The sequence below is a fragment of the Nannizzia gypsea genome, genomic scaffold, assembly GCF_000150975.2.
Source record: "Nannizzia gypsea CBS 118893 supercont1.2 genomic scaffold, whole genome shotgun sequence".
Lineage (NCBI taxonomy): Eukaryota > Fungi > Ascomycota > Eurotiomycetes > Onygenales > Arthrodermataceae > Nannizzia > Nannizzia gypsea.
The window spans coordinates 3,604,683-3,621,534 of record NW_003345200.1 but is presented as its reverse complement, the minus strand read 5'-3'; the positions used below and the strand labels follow the sequence as shown (position 1 = coordinate 3,621,534).

The following is a 16,852-nucleotide window of genomic DNA, read 5'->3' as shown; positions in this document are numbered from 1 at the left end:
CTTTAATTGCACCCCGGAGTCAGTCGCCTGATACTGCCCTTGGCGAGTTGTAACCAAAGCAGGTGGAAAGTTTCAATTTATCAGTAAGTATAGTAACTATAACCGCCATATAAATTTCTAGCTTTATATTAAAAGGTAATTTGGTTCTTGTTTAGGGAACTGGACAATCTAGACTGGACAACAGACTTACGCGCGAGGTGATCAAGAAGAGCTTGACTAGTTCCTTGCATCTAAGAGCTTGAGTGTGAACCGAGCAAACCCCGGAGATTGGGGCGTTCATTGAGAGAGATCCAGCAAGAGGTGTTGCCCAGAATCTACCACCCCCTGACCTTTGCCCAATTCATCCAGGGCTAGTTGGCTCAAGACTGGTCACCCTCTCTGGCTGTGGTCGTGTGATGTAAATGAGAAAGACTGAATGTGTCTCCGTTTCCTTCCCAGCGGCGTCTCTCCCCCCTCTCCCCTTAATCACCTCGAGGGCGGCGGGCTTAAGGACATCTTGGACTAGGCGGGCCACTGAATCAATATTTGACGGGTTCGAAGCCATGAAATCATCCCACCGCTCGCGGACCTGTGCCGTAACATCCTCGAAAAAGCCATCAGCGGACGCAAGTCCTTTGGCGGGAAGTGTAACCGTCCCAATCTGCTTGCGGGTCGTCTCTCTAGAGCCATGGGACTGGAAGGTAGACAATCGGCAGCTGGTGCGAAAGCGTTCAACCTCTCCAGTCTCGGGATGAAGATGGAGAAACTCAATGGAGCCACGGTCCTCACCGACAGCGAGGATCACAGAAGGGTTCCTCGGTTTGGTAAATGCATCTATGAAACGGCCAAACATGTTGAAGGCCGTCCAGGTGAAGAGGAGCAAACTCGTGAAGAGTAAAGAAACGTTGGCTCTTTGACTTGTAAACGTGCAGAGGAAAGATTGCGTGGGAGACGATACCCGTTACACATGTTGGATGATGTCTGGGGTATATCAACTTCTTCATGCAGGCACCAATATTTCCACACGGCAACAACAATCATCCACATATCCAACTCTCCAGCATTATCCGCCAATAACTATACGGAGTGTTCCGTAAAGGGTGTCATCGATTTAACTCGATTTAACCATGACTTGGCACCATGAGAGGAGTCAGGAACTAGAACAGATCCCTCGGGAGACATGGGCTACTCTAGAGGGTATTCCGCAGTTATCAGGCCCAACCATGCCGTCTGCCGGCCGCCAATTTTCCGCTCCTTCTCCCTCTACCATCCTCAAGGTCGGTACCGGCGAAGACGAGGCAACTATGACCGCGCGAGGCCGTACTATCATGGGCCATTCGGTTCCGCGCATCGACTTGCATTGTTACCATTGCACCGCTGCAGCCACACCTAAAGCCGCGACGAGGCATCCTGATGTCTCGTCAGCCAGGCACACCGCTTGTTGAGATCTGGCCGTCACTCTCTCCTCCGCAGAGCAGGTCCATCAAGGAGGAGCTGTGCCAGATTCTTGTGCGTATGCGGGCTCCCAAGTTCTCCTACTCGCCATCCATACACCCTTTTTGGCGTATGCCGCAAAGAGACGTACGACTTCTGCGCCTCCCGCACAGAGTGGGACGAATCACGGATCCGATTGCTGCCAACCTCTGAAGCAGACGCAGAACGTATAGCTAGTCTTGAGAAAGTGCAGCGTGATACTGCCGGTATACTTGGCTGGGACCAGCCTGTCGTCACGCATGCGGACTTATCTGACCGGAACATTCTTATAGACCCCGACACGCTCGCGGTGACGGGATTCATAGACTGGGAAGTAGCTAATATTATGCCTGCGTACTTTGAGTACGCCTGTGCTCGACTATCTGGGGGGCATGACCCTGCGTAGAGGGTCGAGCTACTGGATGTGATGAGGTCCGTCCTGCGCCGTGAGTGTGATGCTATCAGTGTGGACCAGGGGGAGCAGCTGTATCAGAAGACATTGGCAGCATGGGATGTAATCGTTGGTGTTGAGGGTTTGCACAACATCACAGCGATGACTGCTATTGGACTTTTGAGACCGGCCTGCCTGCGTCAGAGAAGACTGACTCTGCCTTGTAGTCGGATGCACTTGATACTTGGTTGAGCATACGGGCAGAAGCCGGGGACACGTGACGTTTTTCTGGCGGACGCTCTTTCTCAAGGAGTAGACGGCATTAAGCTGCATTTTAATAGAGTAACCAGATTCTTATACTAGAGTTGGGAGGAATCCAGATATTCATTTGATATATGAAGTGCTATACGAAAGACGAGGCTGAAATGTACCATAGTAACCGTAAGTGAAAACCTTTGATAAAAAACATAGACAGTCTCAACCATATCAGAAGCGAAGAAGCAACGAAACGAGCAAGGAACTAGGCAAAGGACAGGAAACCAGCAGACCAGAACCCATAAACATAAAGCGCGCAGGGCATAAATATCGAATCGATTCCAAAGAAACTAAATATTGTACTCTGCAGACTCCATGTCCTAACGTTATCAGGAGAGAAGAAGCAGGCAGCCATAAGCATGAACAGGGAAAAGAAGTCGAAAAGTTATATGAATGAATGTGTGCGGCATATCAAAGAAAGAGGAGAAGAAGGGCAGAGTGAGGGAAGGGGTATCTTAATATGCAGGCATGAACAATGAACGAACGAAGTAAGGCAACGAGGAAGCGGATATCGGGTCGATTTGGGTTGCGGGAAGTGAGATACGATGGTAGAAACATCAAACCACGGATAAGGGGAATAGGATAAATGTAAAGAAGAACACAGAGGGAATTGGAAGAGAGAATAAAAGGAATAATACAAGTATGTATGAAGGGTAGAGAAAAAGAGGACGAAAAACTTGATAGCCAAAAGCAGGATGTCAAGACATGAAGATATAAAATAGGCAACCAAAAAAACAATTTACCATATTGCACCTTAACGGGTATCCCAGTTCCCATTGCTGCCCCCTGCCTCTTCTAGTAAGTCCCAGGCCATGAACCGTGTGTTCCCTGCGGGCCTGCCTGGCCCTGTCCCTGTGGTCCAGTCGGCGACCAAGGTAAACTAGCGCCGGTGCCCGCAGATACGGCTGGCATCATGCCAGCACCACCAGCACTAACACCTCCAACTCCCATTCCGAAGGGCTGTTGTATCATGCCTGGAGAAGTGTACATTCTTGCCCCAGCGGCCGCACCTGGTCCTGCCATGGAATATGCCGTGTTGACTACGCCCGGGTAGGCCATAGAATTCATACCTGGCTGCTGTGTATGGGGTTGTTGCTGCTGTGGTTGAAGCTGTGGGGAGGCGAGTTGCCGTTGGCCTGGTGATTGTGATGGATGGTGTGGATGGTGTTGGTTATGCAGTGGAGATGCATACTGTGGATGCTGCATTCCAATCGATTGATGGTGTTGGGGTTGATGTTGTGTGTGTGAAGGTGATGGTTGAGATGGATGGTGTTGCTGTGGTTGCTGATGTGGAAGTGGTTGCTGTGGTGGAGCTCCCCAGAATTGCTGTTGCGGGTATGCATATAGCGATGACTGGGAGGACACAGGAAGTGAGACCGGTGTGGAGGAGAGAGGAAGTGACATGGGGTTGTTTGGAGAGCGGTGATGGCCTTGCTGCTGTTGCATAGTGCGAAGTGGAGGTGACATGGACGGTTGCTGGTGTTGGGGTTGCTGGTGATGCTGGGGCTGCTGTTGCTGGTGGTGGAGAGCCGGCGAGTATGATGTATGGGGTGTCATGACGGTCTGTGGCTGTTGCAGCAGAGGCTGCGGCTGCAAGGAGGAAATCATGCCCGAGGAGTTGAGCTGGGGAGATTGCAGGTTTGTGTTAAGCTGGCTGCCACCGGTGGATGACGGGAGAGTTTGAACATTCACGTCTGATATCGGAATCTCGCGCGGCCTATTCCAGTGATCCTCTAGACCCTTCGCGCGGAAACTTCGCTGCTGATTAAGGATCTTACTAAACTCTGCCGTATGCGAAGCCTGATTGACGATATCAGCGGCAGCGCTGGGGACGGAGCGGTCCTGGTATGGCTGGCCGCCTAGATCCTGCCTAGGCCGTGGGAGGCTGTTGTATTCGCGAAGACGTGGATCATCAGACGGGGCGGGGTTGATCATGGGCAAGGGAGCAAGCGAGGCAGGATGCGAGAGTGTCGAAGGTAGGCCGTGAGCGTCGGTCGAGGTGTTGGTATAGATGACATCGTTATGACCAAGTGAGGGCATGGCATTCATCGAAGCGGCTGCTTCGGCGGCAGCAGCCTCCCGTGCCTTTCCTGCTCCTGGACGCTTCTCGCCAGCCATGTCCTCTTCTGTAAACCCTTGTTTAATAGCCTTGCTCTCCCAGTAATCATCGCGCACGCGTCGGCCATTTACTATGACCCTGCTGCCGAACTGACGGAACATGGAACGAGCAGTAACTATGGCAATCTGGCGCGAGCGGTACGAGTACGGCAGGATGTCCTGCGCGATCAGATCGTCCTTTTCGGCCTGGTTGGCGATAATTTTGAATAGAGATCTGTTCTTGTTGAAGAGGAGGTAAGAGTCGCGGTAGCCTAGAACGCGCGCACACTCTGTAGCCAGCATGAAGAGCTTGTTGCCGCGGTTTGAGAGGCGAAAAGTGCGACACTTGTAGGTACGGGTATCCTGCAGATAGCCTAGCCCGTCGACCTTCTTCTCGCCGTTTGCATCGAACTCTTTGGGAATATACTCATCGCCGTCTTCTCCTAGCTGGTCTGTCGTGTGGTCTCGGACTGTGGGCAGGGCTTTGAGGACGGATTTTGTCGGCGTAGCCTTGGGCGGAGATGACTGAAGGGGGATATCTGGGGCTATTCTAGGCGTCTGGAGGGGCGACTGCGAGGACGCCATGGCCGCTGCAGCTGTCGTTATCGTCGTAGCAACAATGGGCGTGTTGTTGAGGTTGATGCTGTTGCCGCTGGCGTTGGTGCTGAGGTTGTTGTGACTGGCGGTAATGATGGATGTGCTCGGCGGGCGGGTGGCTTTTGGGGGTCGCCCTCTTTTGCGCCTACTGTCTGCGATAGATTGTCAGTACCGGCCGTGTGTTAATATTTCTTCCTCTTTATTTCGCTCTCTTTCCCGCACGCTTCTTTTCTGCTTTTCTCTGGTGAAGTGGAGTTGCTACGCTAAGGTTTGGGTAGGCGACGAGGCAAGTTCAAAGAAAATGATGAAAAATCGGATTTCTGAGAGTCTTTTTCGTCCGCCTAAGATCAAAACTCACCATCTTCGATATCCTGGTCGGCGAGCTGCTCGCCATACTGGTCTTCTGAACGGCTGCGCTTGATGCCGCGGGAGCCAGTCGCGTCAGCGGTGAGATCCGTAGCAAGCACAGTAGATGGAAGGGAGACTGCTGGGTCAGTATTATTAGTATCATCACAGCCGCCGTCACCAACATCTGCTCAGACTGCAAACATAAGAGACAAACACCAGGCAACATAAACAACGTACTGGGAGAGTTGAGATCCGCGGGGTTGATAGTCCCGGAGTCGACGCGGTTGTTGCCCATGCCGCTGCCGCCGTTAACCTGGGCGGGCGCGGAGGTTGTATACATCTCGAGGGGGAACTGTGTGTTCACGATGGGCGGAGGGGGAGGAGGAAGAAAAGGGTGGGGAGGACGAGGGCGAATGGGATGATGGAGGAGAAGATGGAAGGATAGAAGGTATGAGAGGACGATGAGAGGATAGTGGTGGAGGGCGCGCGTTTCTTTTTTTTTTGCTTCTTCCCTTTGACCTCTCTCGCTGTTGATGTCTTGCCTTTCTTTTCTGTGTCTTCTCTGGGCGCCACAGTGATATCACAGCGAGGATATAGACATGCCTGGGCGTAGTCGTTGGAATAACTAGCGAAGGATGCTGGCTCAGAGATGCTAGCCCAGCAGCGCGCGGAAGTGGATGGGATAGAATAGTGGCGCAGTGTATATTTGGCCAGGAGCGTTAGTTAGTTGAAGAAGTTGCAGAAGGAAGAACAGGCGATGCAGGCAGCCGACGCTAGAGCAGGGATGGGAGGATGAGAGGTGAGGACGAGAGTCGAGGAGACGAGGATCTTCCACCTGGAGAGAAGTTACTATAGAAGACAAGGAAAAAGCAACGAGCACAGGCTTGCTCATGATCGTGTTGGTGACTCTGCAGAAAGCGAAGAGCGCTGGTGATGGTCGATGCAGAATAATAGGCTTCTCCGGGGATGACACTGCTTCATGATAGGTGCTTGCTGATGCTCCAGGACGTTTGTTGATAGGCTTTCGGAGGCTGGTCCGTATAGAAAGTTATGTGTTTCGTTATTTTAGATATCTTCTCGCCTGGACTCGTTTGTGAAGAAGGAAGGCTACAGGCTGGGGCCTCTTGTTACTTTTAGTATGCGGCTCTGCTTAGCCACCAGCGTCGTCAGCGACTACTCTGGACAGGGAGTCTCCTGCCTGGTGTCAATATGAGGGCAGGCGGATGGTCGGTCAGGAAGAGCCAAAGCATCGTATCCATGGCGGAGATCCCATGAGAGGAGAGGAGCTTTTTGGGCGGCCCCCAGTTGCAAGGATTCACCGGATAATAACCACCCACGCCAGTCATGGGATGCTCCTCAACTAGGGATCTGTACAAGGAAGAGGCAGTTGTTGAGATGTATCCTCTTGGGCGATCGCGGGATCTGATCCGAGTCAGCTGAGATGCAAGACATGCATAAAACTTCATAGATATAGCTCTCTGCTTTCTCTTCCCTCTTATCCTCTTGCTTGTTGAATTCTCCCTTGGCTTGGTAACTCCCTACTTAGTTATGCTTAAAGGATGCTTAAAGGATGCTTCGGCGTGAAACAACACCCCGGCTATTCCCCAAAGTGCGGATTATCAGTTCACTCTGTAGAGGACAATAATATTTCAAGGACCCATCTCTGTGACGACTCTACTCTGCACGAGTACTCGAGCTGCAGTACTCGAGCTGCGACTTTTGTCATACTTGCTTTTTGTGTCCGCCTGATGGGACGAAAAAAAAACAACGCCTGAACTGCGGTGGACGTTGACGGCAATGCGTCGAGATGTGATGTTACCGTGCCATAGAGCTGAAGGGCAGCCAGAAGGACAGACGCCGTCTTCAAGTTGCAGCAGCTATCAGACATATCACATCCTATGGAACAGGTCTCTGAGCCCTCTTGACCGGTATGCCATTGCAGTCGAGTCGGGGATTTTTTCCCACTCGGAGCATTTTCTTGAAGCCTTGTCCTATCTTGTCTTAATTCTTGTATCTTGCAACAGACGAGCCAAATCCTTTCCCTAGGCAAGCAATAGATAGATATGAGTATGGTGTATCAAGCCACGGGTTCCAGAAACTTACGAGTTCGTCCATCTAACTGGCCCGTTAGTTAAGATGGCCTGCTCATCAGGTTTGGCTGTACTACCTGTGCCATTCCCTGTGCTGCTATTATTAATGTTTGCTCCTGCGCCTCGCTCTGGTTTAAATGTCGACAAGGCGCGTTTTCTTCTCCTCCACTGGTCGTACATCCATCTCAGCCTCTCTGCTGCTGTTCCATTGACCCGGACTAAGCAGCCAGCAGGTTGAACAGGCCAACGCACTTCGTTTAGCAGGCCTTCTTTTCTCTCCCACCAGCCTGCCAGACCTGGGATATGCCCTGCACGGCCAGGATACACTCCATGACACAAGCTGAAGTTCAAGCCGTGACGTTGAAATATAGATCTGGTCACGTGGAATTCCCGATTTGGGTTGTTTGTTTACTTATTGGTATAAAAGGGATCGAGGCTACGAAGTGCAATATAAAACATAATGAAGGCTTTGATATCAAAGGGAAGAGCATAGGTGAAATAAGAAAGTCAACTACCATTAGGTACATCAAGAGGAAGCCTTGTCAATGCTGGTCTCTGACTCGACGTTGAGGGTCGGACGAGGGCGGTTGAAGCCATGGTAGTCCATAACGCTGTCAGATTCATACACACCTTCAAGACCAAACGATGCTTTACGAAGAGACCTACGTTCTAGAGTACAGATTTCTCTCAGCATCTCTCGCTTAACAATCACTGCCTCTACAGAAAGCTGACACTGCCTGGGATAGTCTTTGTTCGTGCAGTAGATCCGTTTGATATTAGGCACACATGCGGACAGACTGGCCTCCTGTGTTTGCGAGTATATTAGCAGCCGCAAGAACTCGTCACATTTGATTGTTCGTGTGCCGTCCTTCCTCTGTAAATTCGAAATTTGTCTTGCGTGCAAGCGTGAAGAGTTTCTTGTTATTGATGCCTTGTGGTATGGTGAGGGTTGGATTCTCGCTTTTACCGGCAATTCTAGGAAGGGCATGACGAGAGGGATCCGGGCTGCCCTTGTCTCTACCTACACCGGCCTTTTTTGGATATCCAGATCAAGTAGCTTGCTTGCTTCTTGCCCTTTTCAGCCAACGGCCTTACCTTTACGAGTGTATCAGGCAGGCTGAGCATTCATGTTTACACAATCATGGTCATATTCACCTTACTGCCACGTTGGTGGTGGAATACCACTCGAGTGATACGTATAAACATTGAAAAAGGAGATATTACTGGAAAGAGAATGATCAAGGCAAGCGTCCCTTTATTATCATTTAGCGGCAGCAAGGGTATAAAAATAGAGGTATGTTCAGAAAAACGCCAATTCATCGTCATCGTCATCATCATTATTCCATCCCAATCGTTCATAGATTGACTTCTCAGGGGTTTCATTAATCGTTTTGTTCGCGTCATCACCTGCCCGCTGGTGCAGGGGTGTCGTGACAGGGATGACATGCTGCCCGCTACCTTTGGCGGGAGTCCTTGGCTGCATAAAGTCAACTCGTCTAGGCACTGTCATAAAGTCAACTCGTCTAGGCACTGTCGGCTCGCTAACAAACATCATCTGCTTCGGTCTAGGGGGAGTTTCATCCACTTCTGTAGTAGAATGTGCGGAGGTGTTAAGGTCAAATTTTAAAGACCTGGTATTGAAAGAGCACGGGCTCAATTTGCGGGCCAGAATAGGACTGAGTTCTGTCTCGATACCGCTCTCTGCGGGGTTAGAGGTAGCACTTCGTTTTAATCCATTGGAAGAGGGCTTGGACGGTGTTTCATATACGAGGTCCTCTGTTCGAGAGAAGCTCAGAATTGGCTGGCTCTTGGACAACATAGTTGAGTTTGAAGGACGGATACTTGACGACGGTACCACTTGGGTGTCGGGGTCAGGGAGCGGGCTTGCCATGACTGTTGGTCTTGACTGTCTCCATGTCTTTGGCAAGGATGGCAAGTCACCAAATCCGCAGTCTTTATTGCGCGACCCCTTTGGTGTCGCCATAACTTGTACACCTTGACCAAATGGATTCCGAGTGGGATTCTTTTGTTTCCTAGGATGAGAGGCAGTCGAAGATGCTGATCTTTTCTCCGCAGACTCGACAAAATCCTTCACCGCCAGCTCTCTATTTGGCTTTCTGAGAGTATTGATAGCGGCATCCAACTCCCGTTTCTGATCCACTAGAAGGCTCATCCTCTTCAACTTCGACTCGTGCTGTTTGGCCACGGCTTCGAGATCCACCTCACGGTTATTAACTCGCTTTGGTTTCTGAATGCCACCCCTCCCGCTAGTAGAGGCGGAAAATGATAACTGATCATTACTCTCACGCCTCACCTCCGCTGTAGCAGGAGCGGTGTTGTTCCGTGCCAGACTGGGGACCTTTGCCCTAACTGGGATCTTCTCATCAGTCCTGACGCGCTGCAAAGTCCTTTTCGACTGTGACCCTTTGGTGGATTTTGATAATTGATTGGTTGACCGCTTTTGGTTGGAACGACTAGGTCTAACAGGTGACATAGCGGGACCTCCTAGTTTGCGATTTATGATCTGGCATTGCTCGGGGAGACGGGCGGAATAGAAAGGGATAATGACTTCAGTGCAGAAATCACGGAGTTTGTCGTTATTAGGTTTCCCCGGTCCAGTGGCCGCCTTACTTGAATCTCCAGGCATATCAATTGAGAGGCCATGAGCGCTCACTGTATGCCAAATGCACAATCTATCCAGCAGTAATTCTAATGCCGTGGCCATACTTTGTGTCTTTTTGCTGGACTTTTTAGGCTTTTCAGTGTTCCCATCATCAAGCTCAGCCAGACTTCCAACACTACCTTCTAGAAGCATAACCTCCAGGATCAAGAGGATCTGCAACTGGGTCTCGCGCATACGCATATCTTCAATCAGCCTCTTTCTCTGATTTTCCAATGCAGACTTCTCTACCGACGAGTTAATTTCGTATGTAGATTTCCACCACCTGGATATGAACTCTTCTTCGCCTGCATATAGACCGTCTTTGCCAATGGTTTTCTTTTTGCTCTTACGCCTCTTCTTCGCTGGAGCAGCCTCATCACCATCAGAAAGAGACGGGTTGATATCTGCTACTATCTTTGGTAGAGAATCCCTGTACTTTGCGTCCATTTTTTTCATCGGGATAATGCAAGACCGGTAATAATGATATAATACCATTGGTCTCATAGACGGGACATCATCTGAATTCTGAAAAGCCGCACGAGCACGCGTGAGGGGACCCTTTGCGAAGTAGGCCACAGATGTCTAATACGCGTTAGCATATACACGCAAGAGCTAAAATAATAATAAAGATCTCACCTTTGATATATATAGGGCCTCAAGATATTGCACCTTGAGGGTAGAAAGCATATCATCGGCATTGTTAACGGCATTGCTTTGCGAAAAGTTCTGGCTGTCGGCAAAGTACTCGGCTGGTAGATTGATACCAAGTTCAACACTGTCTCCCTCCTTTGGAGGTTCTTCAGTTGCAACTGCTGGTGATCGACACATAGTATTAGGACGTGATCCAGGTCTGTCAACCTGGCCAGACCCGGGCCCTTCGAGAGGAACATCTCCAAAAGCGAAGGAGACAGCTTGTCTGTGAGCAGGCATCTCTTGGAACAAGTCAATGTCAGGAATAGTAGCAAATTCCAGGCCGTCCGTAAATGGGTCAGTAGACAGCTGAAAAGACGCAAATTCCTCTGGAGATCCACCGCATTTAGATGCAACTACCAAATCTGCTTCCCGAATCTCGCTCCTTAGAGGACATATTGCATATATGCAGCGTTTCACCCTTTCAACCACATAATATGTCTTCGGTATTTCATCGCAGTGACGTCCCGCCGTGTCTGAAATCGCCGCGGCCAGCACCGTTGATGCATTCTCGCCGGATAAACCATGCTCAAGAGCGGGTATATTTGCTGTAAATAGGCTTCCTGGCCGTATGCTTCGTGAAGGCGATGGGCATGTATCTAGCCATGATAGCGGGACTTGGGAGCGCGGTATCAAGGTTATAGGGTAAAGATTATGCGGTTTACCTGACAGGGAGGTACTGCAAGGCTAAAAGTTGTTGATATTAGAAGGGTGTCTGAAGGATACATAAGACTTCAACGAAACATACATTGATGGTAAACTGAGCAAGTGAAGTTTTACAAACAGCCTCGTCACTGCCATGATCTAACTTTAATCGTTTCGAGGGGGGGAAGAAAGCATGGTTATCGTCCAAAGAATCCGTAGATGTCACCTTCGAGGTAGTCAGGAGGGGGAGACAGGTAGCCATTCAATCATAACTCTAACAACTTCAACGCGACGGGAAAGGAAATAGTATGGAAGAGAAGCAGGAAAGCAAGAAAGCTAACAGCTCATAGCTAGTAGAACAAATGTATAGTTGCTCCTTTAGAAAATCATAGATAGTTTCTATTAACTTATGGCGAGCGCAAGACGCGAAGTCGCTTACACGTGAAGTCAAACTTTCTTCGCGCGCGTCTCGTATTAAGGATTGTTAGTAAGCAAATCCCGCGCTTTAACAAACTTCAACATATCCCACGAATTCTACTTGGCGTTCAGGGCAGTGGAAGACAGGACATAGGCTACCGGGATACGTCAACGAAGAGGTTAAAAAGTTTGAGAGCAAGCTGTTGTCTACATTACAGGTGCAGGAGAGTATTGGTTTAATATGCATAGGAAGATAAGAAGCCGAATTTGATAGCTTGATTGATTCTATCTACCAGGCCACCGAGAATGACTGGTTCAACTTTTTTCACCGAAAACGCCCTCCGCCAGATAAACTGTTAAATGTAGTATGTGTAAAAGCGTAAAAAGGAAATTGGTATCATGTTGAATTATTCCGGATATGCTGCAACAAAACCAGTTTGTAAATGCAATAAAGAAAAGTCGTGTAGATCCCGTAAAACAGACGAAAAGGGCATAAGTCTATTTTGTATATGCTTTGAGTTGTTGAAAACAAACGCAAACGATCATCACTATGATGAACTTGTTTTGTTACAACCGGAGAGTGAAAGGAGGTGGTTAATTAGATAGGAGACCGGAAGTATAGGAGAGAGGGCGGACGAGGAGAGGGGAAGGGTAGAGAGAGATGCTTAGTAGTTGAGGGTCTTTGGCTTCTTCAGAGAAGCTCTGGTCGGTGAAGTGCGTCTGCGGCTGGAGTAGATGGGCTTGGCGAGGTCGAGTCTGGACACCGGGGCGCCCCAAAAAGGTCTTTCGGATGATATCGACGAGCTCGTCGGAGGTCTTGTTGGAGGTGCCGTAGGTCTCGACGAAGATGGAGAGGGGCTCGGCAACACCGATGGCGTAGGAGAGCTGGACGAGGGCACGGCGGGCGAGCTTGGAGTGGACGATGGACTTGGCGATCCAGCGGGCGACGTAGGCAGCAGAGCGGTCGACCTTGGAGTAGTCCTTTCCGGAGAAAGCACCACCACCGTGGGCACCCCAGCCACCGTAGGTGTCGACGATGATCTTACGGCCAGTGAGACCGGCGTCACCCTGGGGACCACCGATGATGAAGAGGCCAGATGGCTGGATGTGGTAGATGGTGCGGTCGTCGAGAAGGTTGGCTGGGATGACCTTCTTGATGATCTTCTCGAGGATCTCCTTTCGGAGGACCTCAGTGGTGATATCCTCACTGTGCTGGGCACTGACGACGACGGTGTCGACGCGGACGGGCTTGACGGCACCGTTGTCATGGGCGTACTCAATGGTGACCTGGGTCTTGGTGTCTGGGCGGAGCCATGGGAGGGAGCCGTCATTGCGGGCCTCCTTCATGGCACGGTTAAGCTTGTGGGCAAGCTGGATGGTCAATGGGAAGAGTTCAGGGGTCTCATCGGTGGCATATCCGAACATGATACCCTGGTCACCGGCACCCAACTTCTCCAAAGCCTCATCGTAATGAAGACCCTGAGCGATGTCAGGGGACTGCTGCTCGATGGCAACAAGGACGTTGCAGGTCTTGTAGTCAAAACCCTTGGCAGAGTCATCGTATCCGATGTCCTTGATGGCATCACGGGATGATCTTCTGGTAGTCAAGACGAGCCTTGGTGGTGATCTCACCGAAGACCATGATCATACCTGGGAGGACAGTCAGAACACACGAATTCAAACAGGCTACCGCAATGCAGCAAAAGAAGGCTAACTTACCGGTCTTGGTGGCAGTCTCGCAAGCAACCTATGATTTTGTGTAGGTGGTTAGTGGGTGGCCGCAGAGAATTTTCCCCATTGCAGGGATCCTTGGTGCTAAGGAGGGGGGATTATAGCTACCTTGGAGAGGGGATCCTCAGCGAGACAGGCATCGAGAACGGCATCAGAAACCTGATCACTGCACTCAATTGTTAGCAGGCCGGCCAGCGCAGACGACTAGAGACACCATTGCACTTACGCGATCTTGTCTGGGTGGCCCTCGCCGACGGACTCGGAGGTGAAGAGGAAGTTGCCCTGGGCGGCACCGGTTGCTAAGCTGCCCATCTTGACGGTCTGGATATCTGTCTAACGAGGAAGACGAAGACGAATGAAACACGGAGAGATATAGCGACGAAAGAAACAAGACAGTAGAAGATGTCGCTGTCCGAGAGGGCGTTGCAGTGGAAAAGAGACCTGAGTTTGGATGGAGGTTTGGGAAAGAAAAGGGGAAGCGGCAGAAGGAGAAAAAGAGGTTGACGTTTAAGTAGTGGCTTCGGCGGGCGGTCTGGCGGGGCAGAAAAAAAAAGAGTCGGCGCAAGGAAAAAAAACGAGGCAGCCGAAAGGGGAAGGCGGTGAGGGGCGGCAGAACAAGGAAGAAAAAAGGCTCCGAGGGGTGGCAGAAAGCCCAAAGGGGACAGGCGGTGTACCTGCTGATAGTAATTGCGCCTTCTACTGCTTTCTACTGATTTATATTGATTTATATTGACTGATTACGGGAGAAGGCAGGAGAAGGCAAGAGAAGACAGGAGAAGACGGGAAGACAGACATGACATTGGAGGGAATGCGGGCTGGTTGAGTGTTGTCGGGCTTGCGAAGGTACAACAGATACACCGAACGGGTTACGGGCCCCGGAAGCCTTATTCTCCTTCCCAGCCGCTGAGCGCCGCAAAAACCACACAGAAAGTGTTGAAAGGAGGGAAGACGAAGAAACTAGCCGAACGATCCTAGCAAGAACAGGAATACGCGGGACCAGCATGTCGAAGTTCGGGGTCCTGGTGATGGGGCCGGCCGGCGCGGGCAAGACGACCTTCTGTACAGCCCTCATCCAGCACCTCCAGAACACCCGGCGCAGCTGCTTTTATGTCAACCTCGACCCGGCCGCCGAGAGCTTCTCCTACGAGCCCGACCTGGACATCCGCGAGCTGATCACGCTCGAAGATGTGATGGAGGAGATGGGACTAGGTCCCAATGGCGGCTTGATGTACTGTTTTGAGTTCCTACTACAGAATCTCGACTTTCTCAACGACGCCCTCGACCCCCTGAGCGAAGAGTACCTGATCATATTCGACATGCCCGGCCAGATAGAACTATATACCCACGTCCCCCTTCTGCCGTCGCTAGTCCAGTACCTGTCTCGGTCTGGAGCTCTCAACATATCTCTCTGCGCCGCCTACCTGCTCGAGAGCTCCTTCGTCGTCGACCGGCCCAAGTTCTTCGCTGGCACCTTGAGTGCCATGTCCGCCATGATCATGCTAGAGATACCACACGTGAATATCCTCAGTAAGATGGACCAGATAAAAGGTGTCATTTGTAAAAAGGAGCTCAAGCAGTTCACTTCGGTGGACGTCAATCTGATACAGTCAGGCAACGACGAGGAGTCGTCCGGTCGAGACCCGTCGTCTACCAACGAGGTCCTGACCGGTAGCTCGTTTAACCGCTTGAACAAGGCTGTTGCTCAACTGATCGATGATTTTAGCATGGTTTCGTTCCTCAAGCTGGATGCGCAGGACGAAGACAGCATCTCTGCCGTCCTAAGCTATATTGATGACGCGATACAGTACCATGAGGCGCAGGAGCCCAGAGAGCCTGCTGCTGACCCCGAAGCAGAGGAGGACATGGAGTGATTATACCGCCATCTTTTGTTTACTACCGATCGTCGAGCTAGGTTGACGATCTGTCCCAACGCGCCGAAATTTAGCGCCCCCGCGCTAGTAGCAGATGGTGCAATAGCCTGCGAGGATGGCACAAGCGAATGCGAGAAATCAACGCGCCTCCACATAACTGCATGGTTAGTCCGCGTGGGTATTCATAGCTTTGGGAGAAAACGGATATAACCACACGATTGCCATGGAACCAGTTTTTGAGCGCCCGTCCCAATGCGTCATAAACATGAACATTAAAAGTGTTAGAAAGGAACTAGTTTAATACAAAAAAACACCCAAGAATAATAAGAATGAAAAAGGGAAGAATTCAACACCCCCAAGCCCACCAACACAGAACGTACAAGCATCCATTCGTGGAATAATACCTTCACCTCCATGACCTGCCGCCTTGCGAGCTCCTCCACTGATCCTGCTGCGATCGCCACCCGCCCGTCATCCGAGAACTTCTACTAGAAGGCGGCTCGTTCGCTATCAGCTGCCGGATAAACCCTTCCAGCAACCCAAGCACCCACGCAGCGTCATACCATACTCTCTCCCACCCGACGTTATACGCGTACCATGCAACTCCTGCGACCGCGCCCCAAAACATCAACCGGAACACCAACATGACCCAGAACATAATCACCCTCCGTGCATAGTCCAGCACTTTCAGTGATATCATGAAGATAAGAAACAGCGCGATTATCGAGTAGAGGTCTGGAGGGGAGTTGAGGAGCGCATTTATCGGCTTGACAAGGTATGGCTCTATGTATGTGATGTCCTTGCACCATTAAAGCTAGCTCAGATTGAAGTTGTGAAGCCTTTACTCCCAGCTGGTATGCAATGAACGTTCAATAGGCCTTTGCTTTTTCCCCTACACCCGTGATACTAACATCATATAGAAATTATGGCCTCAATCCTTGACTATCTTTCCCCCACCGACCTTATAATCGTTGCAAGGACATCAAAGAAAATGCATGAGATGGCGTACGATGATACCAGATGGGTTAGGTTTCTAAGGCAGATAGGCTGTTGGAACGAAGCAGAAGCTAGGAGTGCGGCAGAGGGCTCTGAAGAGGACGCCGACCGCCCGCACGGTGGGAGAACACGCCCTAAGCCTTCGATACCCGGATTGGATACCGATACATCCAATGGGAATATTACAGACCCCAGTGGATTTGATATCGTGGAATTCAATGCAGAGGTGGAAGCAGAAATCACAGGCCCCCTGGCGGCACTCAAAGATGCTTGCTCGGTCAGAGGTAGAGCCAGGGAGGAGTACGGTAAAATCCACGAATCTCTGAACCCCTTCTACCAGGATATTATCAAAACCGAGAGCCCGACTGACTCCTTGGTTTTTAAATCATATGATAAGCCTGAGCAGCAGGCCCTGTTATTGTCAGAGCTACACCAGTTCTCAAATGCTGATATAGGACTTGGGTCCACGGCGCGCAGAAGAAAGCTGGATGATGTCATATTCCTATTTGAAAAGGCTGCTTTACGAGAGTTCAAGAATGGATATGAAAAC

General features: G+C 50.6%; 8 protein-coding genes across 8 annotated transcripts; 3 read left to right on the top strand and 5 right to left on the bottom strand.

Annotated features, from left to right (window-relative positions):
* Positions 1 to 340: 340 nt before the first annotated feature.
* MGYG_03393 (hypothetical protein) lies at positions 341 to 832 on the bottom strand (the record flags this gene model as incomplete). Its single annotated transcript, XM_003175823.1, has 1 exon — positions 341 to 832. One exon carries the CDS (start codon positions 830 to 832, stop codon positions 341 to 343), a length of 492 nt encoding a protein of 163 aa, XP_003175871.1.
* Positions 833 to 1,106: 274 nt separating this feature from the next.
* MGYG_03392 (hypothetical protein) lies at positions 1,107 to 1,858 on the top strand (the record flags this gene model as incomplete). The annotated part of the gene is made up of 2 exons (XM_003175822.1): positions 1,107 to 1,399; positions 1,453 to 1,858. 2 exons carry the CDS (start codon positions 1,107 to 1,109, stop codon positions 1,856 to 1,858), a joined length of 699 nt encoding a protein of 232 aa, XP_003175870.1.
* A 1,095-nt stretch (positions 1,859 to 2,953) lies between these two features.
* Positions 2,954 to 5,540, bottom strand: MGYG_03391 (chromatin structure-remodeling complex protein RSC7; the record flags this gene model as incomplete). The annotated part of the gene is made up of 3 exons (XM_003175821.1): positions 2,954 to 5,004; positions 5,211 to 5,336; positions 5,438 to 5,540. 3 exons carry the CDS (start codon positions 5,538 to 5,540, stop codon positions 2,954 to 2,956), a joined length of 2,280 nt encoding a protein of 759 aa, XP_003175869.1.
* A 2,276-nt stretch (positions 5,541 to 7,816) lies between these two features.
* On the bottom strand, positions 7,817 to 8,278 carry MGYG_03390 (hypothetical protein; the record flags this gene model as incomplete). Its single annotated transcript, XM_003175820.1, has 1 exon — positions 7,817 to 8,278. The coding sequence occupies one exon, from the start codon at positions 8,276 to 8,278 to the stop codon at positions 7,817 to 7,819; it is 462 nt and encodes a 153-aa protein (XP_003175868.1).
* A 312-nt stretch (positions 8,279 to 8,590) lies between these two features.
* MGYG_03389 (hypothetical protein) lies at positions 8,591 to 11,549 on the bottom strand (the record flags this gene model as incomplete). The annotated part of the gene is made up of 3 exons (XM_003175819.1): positions 8,591 to 10,534; positions 10,589 to 11,329; positions 11,391 to 11,549. 3 exons carry the CDS (start codon positions 11,547 to 11,549, stop codon positions 8,591 to 8,593), a joined length of 2,844 nt encoding a protein of 947 aa, XP_003175867.1.
* Positions 11,550 to 12,298: 749 nt separating this feature from the next.
* Positions 12,299 to 13,747, bottom strand: MGYG_03388 (S-adenosylmethionine synthetase; the record flags this gene model as incomplete). The annotated part of the gene is made up of 4 exons (XM_003175818.1): positions 12,299 to 13,331; positions 13,420 to 13,451; positions 13,544 to 13,601; positions 13,662 to 13,747. 4 exons carry the CDS (start codon positions 13,745 to 13,747, stop codon positions 12,299 to 12,301), a joined length of 1,209 nt encoding a protein of 402 aa, XP_003175866.1.
* Positions 13,748 to 14,436: 689 nt separating this feature from the next.
* MGYG_03387 (transcription factor fet5) lies at positions 14,437 to 15,306 on the top strand (the record flags this gene model as incomplete). Its single annotated transcript, XM_003175817.1, has 1 exon — positions 14,437 to 15,306. One exon carries the CDS (start codon positions 14,437 to 14,439, stop codon positions 15,304 to 15,306), a length of 870 nt encoding a protein of 289 aa, XP_003175865.1.
* Positions 15,307 to 16,231: 925 nt separating this feature from the next.
* On the top strand, positions 16,232 to 16,794 carry MGYG_03385 (hypothetical protein; the record flags this gene model as incomplete). The annotated part of the gene is made up of 2 exons (XM_003175816.1): positions 16,232 to 16,722; positions 16,758 to 16,794. The coding sequence occupies 2 exons, from the start codon at positions 16,232 to 16,234 to the stop codon at positions 16,792 to 16,794; spliced, it is 528 nt and encodes a 175-aa protein (XP_003175864.1).
* Between the last annotated feature and the right edge of the window lie 58 nt (positions 16,795 to 16,852).